This window comes from Sarcophilus harrisii, chromosome 2 (assembly GCF_902635505.1).
Source record: "Sarcophilus harrisii chromosome 2, mSarHar1.11, whole genome shotgun sequence".
NCBI classification, from domain to species: Eukaryota; Metazoa; Chordata; class Mammalia; order Dasyuromorphia; family Dasyuridae; genus Sarcophilus; species Sarcophilus harrisii.
In genome coordinates, this window is record NC_045427.1 from 242,090,554 (window position 1) to 242,107,800 (window position 17,247).

The 17,247-nt window shown below is 39.0% G+C and overlaps 1 protein-coding gene across 2 annotated transcripts; it reads right to left on the minus strand.

Moving 5' to 3' along the window:
* Positions 1-518: 518 nt before the first annotated feature.
* Positions 519-17,009, minus strand: LOC116421524. Of its 2 annotated transcripts, XR_004231912.1 has the most exons (3): positions 16,769-17,009; positions 5,589-5,737; positions 519-1,631 (listed from the first exon to the last, which is right to left on the minus strand). XR_004231912.1 is itself a non-coding variant. In XM_031951728.1 (2 exons), the coding sequence occupies exon 2, from the start codon at positions 1,299-1,301 to the stop codon at positions 699-701; it is 603 nt and encodes a 200-aa protein (XP_031807588.1). In that variant the 5' UTR covers positions 1,302-1,631; positions 16,769-17,009; the 3' UTR covers positions 519-698. The 2 variants fall into 2 exon arrangements, 1 of the variants encoding a protein (XP_031807588.1); XM_031951728.1 differs by lacking the exon at positions 5,589-5,737.
* Between the last annotated feature and the right edge of the window lie 238 nt (positions 17,010-17,247).

The window sequence follows — 17,247 nt, forward strand, 5'->3', positions numbered from 1 at the left end:
TTTCTTCCACGAGCATCCTTGCTTGCCTTGTTGTTCCTTGTGCTCAGTCAGCGATGGGAAACTCCCGCTCTCTGGATGAATTGGCCAAGGCCAAGGGGATGGCTATGAAAATGAAGGGTGTGGGAAAAGAGAAAAAGGAGGAGGAGGGGTGAGAGACTGAGAGAACTGTACGGATGCTCGCAGCCTCCAGCCTCCACCGGCCCTTTCATTTTGCTGTGCTTCTATCTGCTGGGGGGAGGGGGAGGTTGGTGCCTTTCCATCCTAGGAGTTCCAGGGCTAGAGGTCATGAGGATGAAGTGAGGTGTCCATCCACCCGACTCTCTGAGATAGAACTCTGGACCTCCCCGAGGCTACATCCCGACCTCCCCGAGGTTACATCCAGACCTCTACTGATTAGGAACTAATTATGACAAATTAGGCCCCCCCAAAAGAATTAAGAATGTCTCATGTGTCATTCTTATGTGCAAGGCTACCATCTTCCCGATTCCAGACCTTCGATGGAAATATTCATTACGAGGCTCAAAGCTTGCGGATTTATCTTTTGGGAAATTTACAGAGGGACCCCCAGGCTTGGCGGAACGGACTCCTTCAGGATGAGTCCAGGAGGACCTGGCGCAGATGGTAGACCTGAGCCGCTTTCTCCCAGTAGAGGGCTTCTCTTATCCCCTTCAGTCTCGCTCCAAACTTTTAAGGACAGACTACCACTTGTTGGGAGAAAGGACAAACCAAAGCAGCCCTGGGCGGAGCTGGGGAGCTGCAGGAGCTGTGGGGAGAGCTCCCGTTTGGTGCATTGTCCACTCCTGCAGTGCGGGGACGTGGAGGGCAGCGTGAGGTGAGGTGATTGCGCGGCAGCGGCGCTTCAAGGGTGCGCTAGGTATGCTCTCTGAGAAAGCCCCAGTGCCCCCGTCCAAAGTCAACCAGAAGAAGTAGCGACGTCCATACACTCTGTAAAGCGATTTTTCCCTTTGAGAGAGCGTTTGCTCCCTGGCTTCTTTAAATATCTGTATCTCCTTGGCACATGTAAAACCGAGCTTGACTTTGGGAGGAAATTCAGTCTGTACATAACTTTTCAGGATTGCTGATACTGCGCTAGACTGTAATTGGTTTGGGTCTTGCAAGTTGGTTGCTTTAATCTTCCTGGATTTCCATGAGTGTTTGTCAATAAGAACCACATAGGTGAAGTGCATATGGTTTGGAGAAGTGGTCTGATGAGCACAGTTGCTTAGGTGTCTGAATAAGGGATGTGTTTCAAGGGAGGTTATGGCTGATTGGGAAGATAGGGCTAACTCCCCCAGGCCCATCCCACCAGAGATTCCTCAGTCTCTTTCTGTACTCATTTTTTTAAAAATTAAGAGGAAAAACAGATACCGTGATTAAAAAAGAAAAAAAAAATGTAGGAGCTGTATTCTAGGTCCTTCAGGTGAGAACTCAGATGAGAAAGTTTGCTGTTTTGTAGACTTGTACCCAAGATACAGCCAAACTGCTTTCAAACTCAACTGGTCTGCTTGTTCATTGAGTTGAGCCTGTTTCCCTGAAGTTTCCCAGAATCCTGCCCTGTGAGCTTCTCTGCTTTATAGTGCGAAAGCCACACCCTTGTGCAAGTTGTCTTATGAGTGTGCTTGGGACAGCATCTATGTGTGTGAGAGAGAGAAAAGATAGTCTCAGACAACTGTAGGGACTGGGCGAGACATCAATCATGTGCTTTTGGGGGAATTAGGAGGGGAAAGGTCAGCAGAACTGAGTGCTTACTGGCTGGAGGATTCAGTACTGAGATAGTGCTGGCTTGTCCCCTGAATAAGGACTAGGTCCTCAAGGTCAGCGTGCTTTTCCTGCCTCCCTGTCTCCTCACCCCGTTACAGGGGTCACGGGTTTGGCTCGTCGTGCCCACATATGACTAGTGTCAGAAAGCTTGCCACCTTTCCAGGGCCAAGAGGACCGCAGGACCGCCGATATAAATAGCTGTCCCGACTACCCAACCTGACTCAGATGACACAGAGGACAGGAAAATTGTGTTGTGTCTAAGGCAGAAGTGTCACATGATTGGATCTGTGAACCTGGAACTTAATGGGTAGAATCTAGGTAAACTTTCTCTGTTCTTCCCCTGGTGAGTTGGTTGCTTCTTCTACTTCTCCCTTCCTAGCCAACCCTTTACTGCACCCTTGTACAGATATAAGGGATGACTCTAAGCAGGCCTCTGGTGCCCTTCTAACAAAGTCCTTCGCAAGGGCAGGGCACGTAGCCAGTGATGGCCATTATGGTTTGGGCTACCAGTTTCCTCTGGGATTTCTGTCCTTGAACCCTATTTGTCTTTTGAAGCAGTCTCAGAATGGCAAGGCTCATACCAAATTGGACAATGCTTTGGGGAGGGGCTTGAAGAGGGAACAATATATGTATAAGCTGCTAAATTTAGTTGCTATAACAACACTACGATAGAGCTAACCTGGAGCTAGAAAGCCTGAGTTCAAACTCTGGCCCTTATAATTCCTAACTGTGTGAACCTGGAAAAATCACCTCATTTTTCTAAGTCTCCTTTGTGAAATTAGAAGTCATATATATATAAAATATACACATATATACAAAATATAACATACACATAAAAATAGTTATATGCATGTGCTTTGTGGGCATAGAGGCAGCTGCACTTCAGACACTTACTAGCTGTGTGACCCTGGGCAAGTAACTTAACTCCTGTTTGCCTCAATCTACTGGAGAAAGAAATTGAAAACCATTTCAAGTGTCTTTGGCAAGAAAACTCCAAGGACAGTATTGACATGATATGCTCCATGGGGTCATGAAGAGTTGTGCACAATTGAATGACTAGAACAACATCAATAACACTACCAACACATATACATAAATGTATATGTATACAACCTATGGCATATAGGTATTGCACATATAATATATATCCTATGTGTATGTATCTATACATACATATACTACTTCCCCTTGTGAGGAAAGTTCCTTGTAAACTTAAAAATGTTAAAGAAATTTGAGATGATGATGACGAGGATGTTTTCACTTTTCCCTGAGCTTGCCCACTCAGCATCTTCTTCTCTCTCTTGAACTCCATTCTCATCTTGTCATGATACTTTCATCCATTCAGGAGTTTGATATTCATGGACTAATTTACTCCTGTACCATCCTAAGTCTCTCCTGAGGGATGCAAAAAGACCTCTCTTTATTTCTCTATACTTCCCATTCATCTTCTTTTTCATCAAAATGATTCCTCTTAGATCTGTTTCTGAGAACTGCTTCCAAGGGTAGATTAATTAATACTTAAAAACTAATAACTAAAAGAGCATTTCAGTGGATAAAATACTGGCTCTGAGGTCAGGAAGTCTTAAATCAGGCCTTAGATCTACATAAGCAGTGCCATGTTGGTCATGTCACTTAACTTCCATTTTCTTGTCTATAAAGACACTATAAAAATGTTACCTATTATTGCTTCCCTTTATAGAAAGATTTGCATCTGAACAGTACAGAAACTTAATCCAGGGAATGGAGTTCTACAGGTAGAACATCAGGCAAGGAAACTGAGGGGGATTTCAAAGGCAGGAAGAGGTTCTAAATGCCTTTCAAATCTTAGGGAAGACATCTATTTCATCTATGCACAAGACTGGCCTGAGTATCAGCAGTATCTTTTAATCAGTCCTTTGATTCCTACAAAACAATGATAAATATGGAGGCCTGGTTTGCCCTAGGATTAATGAACAAAAATCCATTACATTATTTAAAAACATACACATAAATAAACCTATTGATCAGCTCTGTTGGTTTTAGTTGTGAATTAATTTATGTAACACTGGATCCCAGTGAAGGCTGTTCTGTGAATAACTATAATTTGTGCTAATTTATCTTATTCCTATGATCATAGCTTACATATCTACAGTTCTTTAAGATTTACAAAATGCTTTCCCTCACAACAACATTTAGAGGCAAGTAGTAGGAGACAAGTATTGCTTCCCCCATTTTATAAAGGAGAAAACTGACTTGCTCAAGTTCACACAGATAGTGATGTTAGAGTGGAATTTGAAACTGGTTTTCTCCTAACCCTAAGACCCATGAACTTTTTCCCTGTAAACATGGTTGCTTCTTGCCTCTGGAATAACTATTTCAGTGACAAAACTTCAGGAATTATGAATCTTAGCCTTCCTTTGTAGAATATGGCCAATAGAAAGGATCATGGGATTTAGAACTGGAAGAGACTTTAGAGACCACTTTGCCACTGCCTTTTATTTTTTGGTTAAGATCAAGTGCTCAGATAAAACAAACAATCCACTAACACCTTCATAAACAAGTATAAAATCAAACCTGCTTGGTCCACATTCACAGGGGACTTTTTTCAAGTCTGTGAAGAGTAGGGGGACAACAGCCAGGGAATCCTTTTGGTTAGAAATGGCATTTTCTTATCTCAGAATGTATGTCATTAATTTAATCCACTAGGTTCCATACTCCCCTTTTTTCTTCAGGGGCACAGGACTCTTGGATGCACTTATAAGCTGAACATCTTTCTTTCCTTAAATGAAAGCAGCTTTACTGTTGTCCCTATCTTTGAAGTAATAAGACACAAAAATCTATTTTGCCATTTTTGCAAAGAACAGCAAAACTGGCCTCTACCTCCTCCCTCCTCCCTGTCCTCCACACTCATTTGGTCTATTTGAAGCCGAATTTATTTCTAGGAAGGGCCCCATCAATTTGCTTTGCTCTTTTGTTGACAAGTTTATTAAAAACCCAGGCAACTCCGTATTAAACTTTTATCAGTGTTGAGAAATAATACATTCTTTGAATAGACAGAAAAGTTATGGATTGAGTCTGAGCCTTTCTTGTTTAGAGTTTGGCTGAGTCAGCAGGACAAAGAGAAACCACTCTGATTTGGGGATGGCTTTCTCTTTTCCCTTCTCCATTTGAGGTCTTTGAGGTTAAGGAACAGAAGTAACAGTGGCTCTCAGTAGAGATTATATGTTTTAGGGAGCTACAATGGGGTAGAAACCATCATTTTCTAGTTTTCTATAATAATCAAAAGTCAATAGCTATGATTCTTTGCTATTGATTTTAATAATTAACTGAAATCTGGGGTTAAAAATTAATTTTATAGTAATTGAGTGTTAAGTGGTGAAATAATGCCACAGAATGTGACACTGGGTCATTTGTGTTTAAATTTTTAAAAGTATCATAGTAGAAAAATTGAAAAGGAAATGAAATATCCTTTGTTTTACCTGACTTTTTTCAAAGTCATGTTTTGTTGTAAAGGAAATTTGATCTATAGTGGGTTTAGAATAGGTGAGTATAAAGAAGAATTCTCAAGAAATTCTCTCAAGATCATTTCCTTAGTAGAAATCTGGGGCCTGGACAGCACCCAAGGTCCCTCAAGAAAACATAGTTCTAGGCAAACTTGGACTAAGCTCTGAATCATCCTGGTTGGTAGAAATCTAAGTTGCAATAGAATTGACTGAAAAGTGTTCCAAATAGGGTGAGAAATGAGTAATAAAATTAGCTCTGGAAGAGATCTATTAGGTCATTTTTAAATGTATACTTTTCTCATTTTATGGATAAGGAAACTGAGGCAAAGAGGTTAAGCAACTTACCTAAGCTCCCAGCTGGTAAATATCTTAGATGAAGTTTGAATTAAGTTCCTTCTGATTCTGTCTCCAGCACTTTATCTACTATACCATGGCATCAAGAATTATAATGGGAAAAGTCTGTTTTTCCTTTAAATCATTTGTGATTTAGAAGACTGTGATAAAGGTAGAAAGATTAAAAGAATTATTCAGAGAAGAATGCTAAATGGAGACTTTTAAAACTTTAAGTATATTCAGTTAAAAAATCCATTAAATCTAAATTCTCCGCTTAGTGCTAGAGATAAAATGATAAATATTAAACAGTTCCTGACCTCAAGTACCATACAGTCTAAGATAGGGAATATAATTTACATGTTGTTCAATCCTGTCCAACTCCTTGTAACCTTATTTCAGGGGGTTTTCTTGGCAAAGATACTGGAGTGGTTTGCCATTGCCTTCTCCAGCTCATTTAACAGATGAGGAAATTGGGGTTATGTGACTTGCCCAGAGTGTTATAACTAGTGATTGATACCAGAATTAAACTCCGTTCTTCCCAACTCTAGATCTGGTGCTCTATCTACTGCATCATGTAGCTGCCATAAGTGTAGTTAAAAGCAGGGGTAAAGAAGAAATCCCAAGAACAGCCCTAGGAAAATCTGAGGAGAGAGAATCCTCATTCATCTAGGCATGGAAAATTCACATCAAATTGTTGCTGGTTTTAAAAAAAAATAAGTTAATTTAATCATTTTTTAAAAGACTGGATGTCCCCATCTTACCTGGGATAGAAGTGTAGGAACTACTCACAAACCCAATCCCTCACTGGTTAGCCCAGAAGTTTGTTCTGCTCTACTTCTAGGATGGCTGATTCACTTCTCCTTTGGGAAACTCCTACTTCCAGTGTTTAGTGATATTAATGCTGAATTTGGGGTGATCAGCTTAGCCCATTGCAGGTCAGAACTCCCTGCCTTTGCCTCTATGGTAGTTGAGATGACAGGTGTGTACCTTCATGACAGACAGAGAAGGCTTTATAAAGGATCTGCTACCTGAGCTGGGTTTTGAGGGCAGAGAGACTCATAGAATCATAGATTTAGCATTTGGAGGAACCTTAGAGATGTTCAAGTCAAATTGCTTCATTTTACAAAAGAAGATGGGGGTCAGAAAGAATAAATAATTTGACCAGGAAGTTACAATTAATAAGAGACTTATGTCACTAGACAGAGGTGCTGAAGTACATTTTAGGCATGAGGGGCAGTTAATACAAATGCAAACAGGCTGCAGAAGACAAGACAAACATGTGGAAAAACTAGTATGGGATATCTGGAATATAGAAAATGTTCAAGAAAATAATGTAAAAAGGAAGGTTGGAGATTGATTTTACCAGGAGATTTAAATTTTAGGATAGTCTATTTTTATTTTTAAAAGTATGAATTTGGATGCATTTAAGATTTTAGCCTGAGAAAATGATATAATCAGATATATATGCATTTGAAAATATATAAAGGGGCCAAGTATGGTGGATGTATACCTGTAAAACCCTGCTATTGGGGAGACTGAGGCTGGTGGAGCTCAAACACAAGAGTTCGGAGTAGCAATGAGCTAAGCTGATTGGGTGTCTACACTAAGTCTAACATTAGCACAGTTAACTTCCCAGAAATAAGGATTTACCATGTTGCCTAAGGAAGGGTAAATCAGCCCAGCTCATAGAACAAGTCAAGTTCTTGTGTTGTTCATTAATAGATCAGGATCAAGTGTAAATAGCCTGGGTCTTGAAACATAGGAAGGGTCTTGTTGGGAATAGGCTGATCACATGTTTCTTATAAGAAAAAAAAGTAAAAATAAATCGGAAACATGAGCAGGAATAAAATATGAGTTGGATGGCCTGGTTCACATTCTATATGTGCCTGAGCATAAGAGATATTGCAGTCAGATATTAATTCACTACTTTTCTGACCATCAAGGTAACATCAAGGTAGGTGACCAAGGATGGCTGAGGAATTTTTGTCCCTCGAAATCTTCAGATAAGGAATTGACAACCATTTTTCTTGGAGAGTTTAGATACTTTCCTACCCAGAAACAGGAATCAGTTATCTTTGAAAGTATTTTCTTCCTTGAGATGAAAATGAATTTAGGAGACAAGCAGAGCAAGGCCTAAAAGAATTACTGTTTTTTCTTTTAAATTTTTTTAAATTAATAAGCATTTTTTCTCTCTCCACATTCATTGAAAAAAACAAAACCAAAAAAATCCACATTGACTACATTCAACATTCAATATAACATGTATCTCAGTCTACATATTTAATTCATCACCTCTCTGTCAGGGGTTGGATAGCATTCTTGATCATTGGTTCTCAGGAACCATAGTTATTATTACAATGTTTCTTCTTAAGAGAACATATAGTTTAATAGCAACAATAGCAATAATAAAAAAACAATGGCTAGAATTTATACAGAACTTTAAAGCTTAAAAAAAACTTTAAGAAATACCGTTTTATCCTTACAACAATCCTGGGAGATAGGCACTATTATTATCTTTCTTTTACAAATGAAGAAATTGAGGCAGATGGAAATTAATAGCCCAGAGTCACAGTTATTAAGTGTCTGAGGCTACATGTGAAATTCTGCATGCAAAATAGCTTCTTTGCTCTATGGTCACCACCATAGCAGGTGCTCTGAATTTTGCTTTGTAAAGAAATCTTGCATCTTTGGGCAAGGGGCACAAAAGGTGTCCTTGAATCAACTTTTTCAGGCAAATTCAGTTGAATTGAGTGTTGTAGGAGAGACAATAAATCTTCTCTCTCTCACACACATACACACACATTCAGAGGATGGAGAGAGAACTCAGAGACATATTGTTATACTGAGAAGATAAGAGATTCAGGAACTGGATAGACTAGTTTCTGTGAGTAATTGTGAGGAAGTAATATTGGGTAGGGAGGAGTAATATTGGGGAGGGAACAAAGCCTAAAAAATAAGGAGTTTTCTGCCATCTAGACACCTTATTTTCACTAAGTAAAATTAATTTCCTATTTTAACTAAATATTTTCTCCATTTACCAATGATTAGCTTGTGAAGAACAAGAATGTTTGTTACCACAAGATTAGCTATTAAGGGAGCACCTGTCTATACTGATGCAATTTCAGACTCTCCAAATACTGAAGTAAATGACTCTGAATACAAATACTTATTAGAGTCTCTAGGAAAGAGTGACATTTCACTCACAGCTCTATAGAAACTTAGTTAAATCAGTTCATATTTTTGGACCTCAGTTTCCTTGTCTATAAAAATAACAGGGTTGTTTTAAATGATCCTTAATACCCCTTCAATCTCAAAGTATATTATCTTATGTTTTTCTTTAAATCCCTTGGGGTTTGAATTCTGTTACTAACATCTCACTTATGGGCTAGGGGCGGCCACTGAGGGCAGTATAAAGAAGGATATAGTGTTGGATAAGAAAGACATTTCAAGTGGAAAAATCTCTCCCCATAACAGAGAATAATCCAATCAGGTATGAAAAAAATAGTTTCCAAAATGAATTCTGCTTTCTGTGAATGATTATTTGTGATTGGTTTAGTGGATGCTCTTTGCATTGACCTTTCTATTTTTAACATCCAACATCCCATCATGTGGCATCATCTAGTGTGAGAAAAGAGAAGGGGAAACACGGGATAGTATAGTTAATGTCTAGAGCACCAGATTTGAAGTCACAACATAAGAGTTTGGATCTCATTTTCAGTACTTACTAACTTAGGCGAATCTTTTAATATTTCTAAGCCTCAATTTCCTTATGTAAAAAAAACGAGGTAATAGGACTCTATGACTTCCTGGATCCTGTCCAGTTCTAAATTGAGGATCTTGTGATTCACTGTGGCCCACTAGCAATATGCTGTATTTTGCTCAGTTGAATCTGACTCTTTGTGAACCCATTTTCCCATTTGGGAAAGATAATAAAGCAGTTTGTCATTTTCTTCTCCAGCTCATTTTTCAAATGAGGAAACTGAGACAAAGAGGATTAAATGATTGGCCAGGGTCATACAACTAGTAAGTTGTATCAAATCTATGAGGCTAGATTTGAACTCAGGAATATGAGTCTTCCTGACTCTAGGTCCAATACTTTATCCATTTTACCACCTAGCTGCCTTATATATTCATATTATTCTCTTTCCCTCTGTCTCTCTATCTCTGTCTCTGTCTCTGTCTCTGTCTCTCTGTCTCTCTCTCTGTCTCTCTCTCTCTGTCTTCTTCTTTACATCCCTCCTTTCCTCCTTTCTTCCCTCTCTCCATCCTTTTCTCCCTCCCTCCATGTGTTTCTTGGTTTCTCTATCTCTGACTTTGTCTCTCTGTCTCTATCTTTCTTTCTCTCTTTTTTTCTCTCTCAGCTTTCTACCCATTCTATGTCATTAAGGTCCCACCCTTCTTCAGGGAACTATCTTCTGCCACAAGTATCTGATCCGTCTCTCTGATTCCTCCTCCTTATTACTCCTCTCCCTTTTTCTCTGGCAGGAAAGTGGGCTGGGAAAGTGAGGTGCTAATCAATGAGACTGAACCCATCCAAGGTTAACTGCCCTCTTCAACTAAATTTGCTTCAGAAGATTTTCTGGAAAAGGAGGTAGAGAAAGGTAAATAGAATATTGCATTTTCCCTTAAGAAACTTAGCAGGGAAGACAACAATAGTAGGCAGAATATGTTATGTCATAAACAAAGTATTGAGTTGAAATCAGAAGGACTTGTTCTCAAATTTATTTCTGTGATTTCCTAGCTGTATCACTATGGGCAAATCACTTGACCTCTCTGAGGGTCAGTTTCCTCATTTTTAAATTGGAGATATCTATATGATCTACCTCACAGGATTGTTGGGAACTCAACTGAGATAATTCATGCCATGGGCTTTGCAAATTTTAAAGTGACAGTGAAATATCAATTGTTTTTTGAAAGAAAGTATTAAGGGAATTTCCTTGAGGAAGGGATTATATGCAATTGGGAGAGATTAAGTATGGTTTCATGGAAGAGGTAATATTTATGTTGGACTTTGTAACATGAATAGTATTTCAAAAGGCAAAAACATAAGAGAGAGTATTCTAGAACAGAGACCACTATGAGACAAAGCTGGAGTTTGTAAAACTTGAGATATGGTAGGAGGAACTTCAAGTAACGTTAATCCAATTAGATTAAGTACATGAAAAAGGATGGTGGAAAGGCTGAAAACTGATTGTGGAGTATCTTAAATGTTAGGTTAAGAAAGTTGGATTTTATTCCATAGGCAATAATGATCCATTGAAGATTTTGTGAGCAGGAGAGAGATATGATAGAAGTTATGAATGAGGAAGATGTCTATGGCAAGTGTCTAGGAAACTTTGGAGAGAAATCGGCAGAAGCAAAGTAACTGAGAGTTGAAATCATCTTGGATAATTCCCAGAAGTTCTTGTTGCAACAAAAGGAAAGAATGAGAAGGAGGAAAAGGAGGAGAGAATAATTGCTCATTGACCGATAAGTCCCAGTTTAGGAAGCTGGTCAAAATTATGATTCTTTAAAAATCATACCCAGAAATGCCACTTTCCTTCAGCTGTTACCCAGCTGACTCTTTACTATTGGTCTTTCATCAAGTTTTTTAGAATAATTTGACAAATACATCAGGGGTTTCTCTGGTGAGACAAAGTCTTCAGTCCCTTAGTCTCCGGGTCTGCATGGAGGAATCTGAAAGGCTCTCCCTGTAACACCATAATCAGATAACAGTTACCATATGTGTATTAGCTGGCTCATCATTCATGTTATGAATACATCAGAAGAGGGGCCTGCCAGCGCAGCCCCGTGCAGAAAACAGGCAGGGAGAATTCTAAGCAAATGCATCTTACTCTGAGAGTTTATATACATCACCATTTGCTCCAATTATAACTAATTGGACACATATTGCATTTTCATAGCATCTAATTTTCTATTGATTTTAACAGGACTTCTGGTGTTTTGCAGCATGAAGCAGGATCTCGTATCAGTTGCTGTTTAAAAATGCTGAGTGTACCTCCCTGTATGGGATTATTCAGTCAGCAGATGTTTTAAAACCTATTTAATTGTTTGGTTCATAAAATGCACAAACTGTATTAGTGAACAGCTTCATTCTCTTTTAGTACCTTAGTTAAAATGAGAGAGAGAGAGAGAGAGAGAGAGAGAGAGAGAGAGAGAGAGAGAGAGAGAGAGAGAAACATTGCAATTGTGGACTGGGAGAAAAGACTTTCCCAGGATACAAACGTAGCTGCCTTTCAGATGAATGGTTTTTAAGAATCTTTTTCTTCTTGTCTGCCCCAGTCACATTGGCAAAATCCTGTGTTTGAAATTTCCTGAGGAAGCTGACAATGGAGAGGATTCAGCTACTAATCTCCCCTTTCTCCCTTAATGAGAGACAAATTGGTTAATGAATAGGTGGTGGGCTTCCTTTGCCTTATTCTCCACAGTGGTTTCAGATAGAATAAAAAGCTTTAAACAACCTCATAAAACTAAGGCCAGGGGTCTACTGCCCTCCAGCACCCTAGCACAGCTGCCAGCCTCAAATAGTCTCCTCTCTGCATAGTATCAATGTCAAGACTTTCAAGGGTGGGAACAGGAGAAATGATAAGGGATCGGGGAAAGCGGCATTTCAGTGGTGTAATTTTACCTTTGTGAAATGTCAAAAATTCAGACCTGAGGGCTGCTTGTCATAAGTCAGGGTAAGATGAACCAATGTGTTCTCTACCCTGAGAATCTAATCTGGCAACCAAGTTAGGAGCAGCTGATGGAAGAGAATGGAGATAAGAGTTAAAGCTTTTCCTGGGGTTCCCTGAAATGTAGCCTCATATATATTGTTGGCCAGCTAGAACAGAAACACAGGAGAGGTAAATGGAATTGAGTGTCTCAAAGATGCATTTCTTGGAAGGAAATGTTCCTGGGGGGGACAGCATTACAAGTAGCATGCTTCAATCAGGGTGTTAGAGTTGGACTGGGAGAAGCTTAATTCAAATACCTGTTCTATTTATTTATTTTCTGTGCAACATTGGGCAAGTCTTCAGGCCTCTCTAAGTCTCAATTTTATGACATTTAAAATGAGGGGATTAGACTCGATAACCTCTCTGGATGATATGAAAGTTAGAAAGCTATGATCCTGTGATCCTACAATCTGAGAGTTCGGTCACTTCTGTGTCTGGGACAAGGCTGTAAGTGATTTGTAGTCTTATTCCATTGAACAGAAGAAGGAAGAAATGCTGAAAAAAAAAAAGAGCCCATGGCATCCTTAAGAGGCCAGGGCTCACCTAATTAATTAAATTAAATTTGCAGAAGAGTATAGAGGCCTAGAGAAAAAAATTAGACCCAACAATTGGTATGAATTGAATAAGGACCACTGTGTCCTTGTCCAATGTTCTACCTAGCTTATTACTTGTTGGATTCAATGAAAACACATGATTTCAAGAACTAACTGAACTAAATAAAAAATATCCCCTTCCCTAATTACCCACTCTAAGAACAGGTTGTTGCAGGGTCTGACAGTTTGATAAGAGAAAGGCACTAAGGACATAGTCACTGGTGTCTCATCAAACACATGAAACAAATCACAGAAGCTAATTGATAGGTTGATTCAGAATTCAAACAATGGTCATATTCTCCAAATGAGTAGGAAATAGCTCCGCTATTCTCCAGCTGAAGACAGACAGACAGATAGACAGACAGATATACACATGCAAACACATATACAGAGATATTCATTCATTCAACAAACTTTTTGGGTGCTGTCTCCCAAGATTGTTGTAAGGTTCAAAAGAAATGGTGGATATAAAGGGGAAGAGGGAAGAAAAAAATGAGTTCCTTCTTTTCCCCCAAAAGTACTTTAAATATTTGGTCTTGGGGGAAAATATTTAGAGCTTTGGAAAAGACAAAGATGGCCTTCTGCATTTTTAGCCTTACAGGGGAAATAATGCAGCCACAAACACAAAACTGGTACTTTAAAATAGGATGCTAAAAAATTATCTTAGAGGGGAATAATCAGTAGATAAGAAGTTTAGAGGTGGCTGTGGGCCGTACAAAACATTTCCCCAAAGAAGTGGGGTTTGTATTGAATAATAAATGATGGATAGAATAGGTAGGATGGAAGAAGGGAAATCGTATGAGGAAAGACCTCACAGGAAGAGTATTCTAAATATATATATATATATATATATATATATATATATATATATATATTGAATATATGTGTATACATGTATATATCTGTATATACATACATGTTATGCGAAATACATGTTACACATACATTATAGACACACACACACACATATTCATTGGAGAATGAGACGACTAGGCTGCCTGGAGTGTAGGGCATATGTATGAAAATAAAACTAGGGAGATCAGATCAGAGAGTAGAAGCTAAGTAGCCTCAACCTTTTCAAAACTAGAAAAACAAAAACAAAAACCATATCAGAATCCTAACTTCAAGAAGATTTGGTTTTCGAAAACTAGAATTCCCTAGAAAACTAGGAGCAATGATTAGAAACTGCAAAGTAGAAAAGTTAAGCTTGATGTCAGGAGGGAAATACTTAAAAATTAGAACTGTCCAAAAGTGCAGTGGACTGCCTAGAGAGATGGTGGATCCCACCTCACTAGAGAGCTTCTAGATGAGACTCAATGACCATTTATCAGGCATGCTGTAGTGAGAATTCTTTTTTAGTTATGGTTTGGTGTAGAAGACCACTGAAGTGCCTTCCTATCTTGAAAGTGAAAGTCTATGTTTGTGTTTTTTGCCTTTCCCATTTTCCTTCTCTTTCTTCAAATAAATAGAATCAAGGTTTCCACAGTTCAGAAAAGGCAACTCGTTTAGCTCAGACAATCCCACTTACACAGGAGTTTGTTTTTGTTTTCTGCAGTAGTAAAATCAGGAGCTCTGCTAAAAAAAAACAAACACTTATTAAGCACCTATCATGTCCTTTGCTAAAGAATGGACAAAATGCATGAGATTGCCCTCTGTTTTTATACATCTTACAGGTTAGTGGGAACATGAGCTGGGACACCATACAACTAACAGGACAAGGGTGGGTCTGGAAAAAGGGGACATGGGAAGGGCAGAGACAATGAATGACTATCTGCAGCTAGCTCAAGGCCTCCAGTGGTGAAGAATTTGTTGGTAGAGAAGTCTAATTTATCTTGGCCACAATAATGAGATAGTGCCTAATCTCCGCCCCCAACCCCCATAATTGAAAGAAATCGATGACTCTGGGCACCAAATGCACATTAGTTTGCTTTCATTTATTTATTTATTTGATCATTTATTTTTTTATTTCTGCTCTTTTGGTTTCTAAATAGCTCAGAGTAGGGGGATGTAGGGCAGACCAGAGATTGATTCAAGTGTCATCCCAGCGACAGGTAGTATCTATCCAGAGATCCAGGAAGAAAGAGCATTTGGATGAAAAAAATCAGGCAGGGCATAAGAAATTTTACTGTATCACCAAAGGTCATTTCATTTTTGGGAAATTCCTTCAGGTTTAGCAATATTTGGATGGAAATCAAATAACGCATTAACTGTAATGGGGGAGGGGGAGTCCTGAAGCTAATTACTGAGGGGATGTGCACTTCATTAAGATAAAGCTGGAGAAAAATCAATGTTGGGTATGGCTGGGTTTTTCCTTCTGATTGGATTTGAGAATGACAAATTGTGAATGTGTCGGCCCTAAAGATGTCTTTTAAAAAAATTCAGATAAAGGCCAGTAGACTCTTCTGTGTGAGAAACCATCTTGACATGTGGAGTAGGGGAGAAGCATTATGGCCAGAGATGTGATGTGGCCAGGGAAGGCCTGAGTAGTGGTTCAATATGAGCTAATTCTATTGCATGTCAAATCTTCCGCTTCATTAGGAATATTGACAATTGGTGATAAATTCTTGGGCTTGACTGTGGTGTCTATAACACATCTTCATTAACATGTCCAAATAGAGAAGAAGCCCCTTGAAAGCTAGCATAGATCTGCACTGCAACCTCATACCTGGGCCTTGTCCCTCACCAAAAAAAAAAAAAAAAAAAAAAAAAAAAAAAAAAAAAAGGAGGTAGGTAAGTTCTCAGGGCCTAGGTTTTCATTCATCATGAACATAAACATCTCAAGATCCTTCTGAATGTACAAAATCTCATACCTTGAAACCAGGGCACAGTGATAGATCCTATAGAATGGGATTGCAAATTGCAATCATAGAGATCAAATGGAATTTAGAGGCCATCCAGTCTAACCCACTCATTTCATAATTTTTTTTTGCAAAGCAATTGAGATAAACTGACTTGCCCATGGTCACACAGCTGGTAAGTGTTAAGTATCTGAGTCTGGTTGTGAACTCAAGTCTGATGCTCTATCCACTGTGCCATCCAGCTGCCCCTCATTTCATAATTTTTTTCCCTGAGACAATTGAGGTGAAGTGACTTGCCCAGGGTCACACAGCTAGGAAGTGTTAAGTGTCTGAGATCACATTTGAACTCAGGTCCTCCTGACTTCAGGGTGCTCTATCCACTGTGCCATTCAGCTGTCCCTCATTTCATCATTTTAAGGAAGGATCATAGTGGACCTAATTCTAGCATGTTTAGATACTGAGAGATCAGAGGATGATATTTTAAGATGTTCTGACCAGTCACTGAAGGTCATTAATACTAATTGCCATGCCCTTTCTTCCTCTACCCAAGCACAACATTATGAGGGTTCTAGTGCATTCTGGCTAACATTAATACATTATGTGTTGGCCATGTAATATATCCTATGGTGTGGACTATAGAAAAAATGACAGTTTCTCCCCAACCTGACAGGGAGACTTAATTCATCTCCTTGGAGAGACAGCTTGGGGAAAAAAAGAGGTCAATGATGTAAGAGCCCTTAAAAACCATTATTGAAAAGTCCAGACTGAGTATGAGCATGAAGGAAATGTACTGTGAAACTGTCATCTAGATACTGGTATGGGGTGCAAGTTTCCTTACAATGGAGCATTTTAGCAGGATTTTGCAAAAAGGAAATTTTATTCTGCATAGATAGCAAAAAAGAAAGCATCGCAGGTAATGGGAATAATATGAAGAAAGGCATGGAAGTAGGAAAAGGCAAACCTTTCTTAGCTTTGGACTTGCCCAACTTAAGAAAAAACTAAAATCCAATCAGTAACTGGCAGCTTAGTTTAGAAAAGAACACTTAAGGGCTTAAAGTTAAAAGTTTGAAGGCTTTGAATCTTACCTTTACCATTTACCTAGCTGTGTGGCCACAGGTAAGTTACCTAGCTTTTCCGAGTCCTCATTTCCTCATCCACAAAAGCTATCAACAAGCATATATCAAATGTTTATTATCTTTCAGGCTTTGTGCTAGATGGTACCCACTGTTCAGAATTGTTGAGGTAATTGAATGATGTAATAATGTATGTCAAGTACTTAAAGGATTACTTAGATGTCTGGTATTATTTTCTTTGTTCAGCAGATATTTGCTGGGCACTTGCTGAGTGAAGGGCCCTCTCTTTGGTGCTATGAGGAATACAAAAGGGTTAGACATGAACTCTGTCCTCAGGGATCTCAGAAATGCAAGTGGGGTGATAAGACAGCAGTGTAGGAAGTTTCTGGTAACAGTACAAGAAATGCCACGAATCCGAATGTGAAAGCTTAGTGCAATCGCAGGGTTCTGACCAGGGACAGTGCCCGGAAATGATCAGAGAAGGCTTCTCA

Coding starts and splice junctions, on each gene's coding strand:
- LOC116421524 (XM_031951728.1), bottom strand. CDS start 1,301: ATGGGCCTGGGGGAGTTAGCCCTATCTTCCCAATCAGCCATAACCTCC.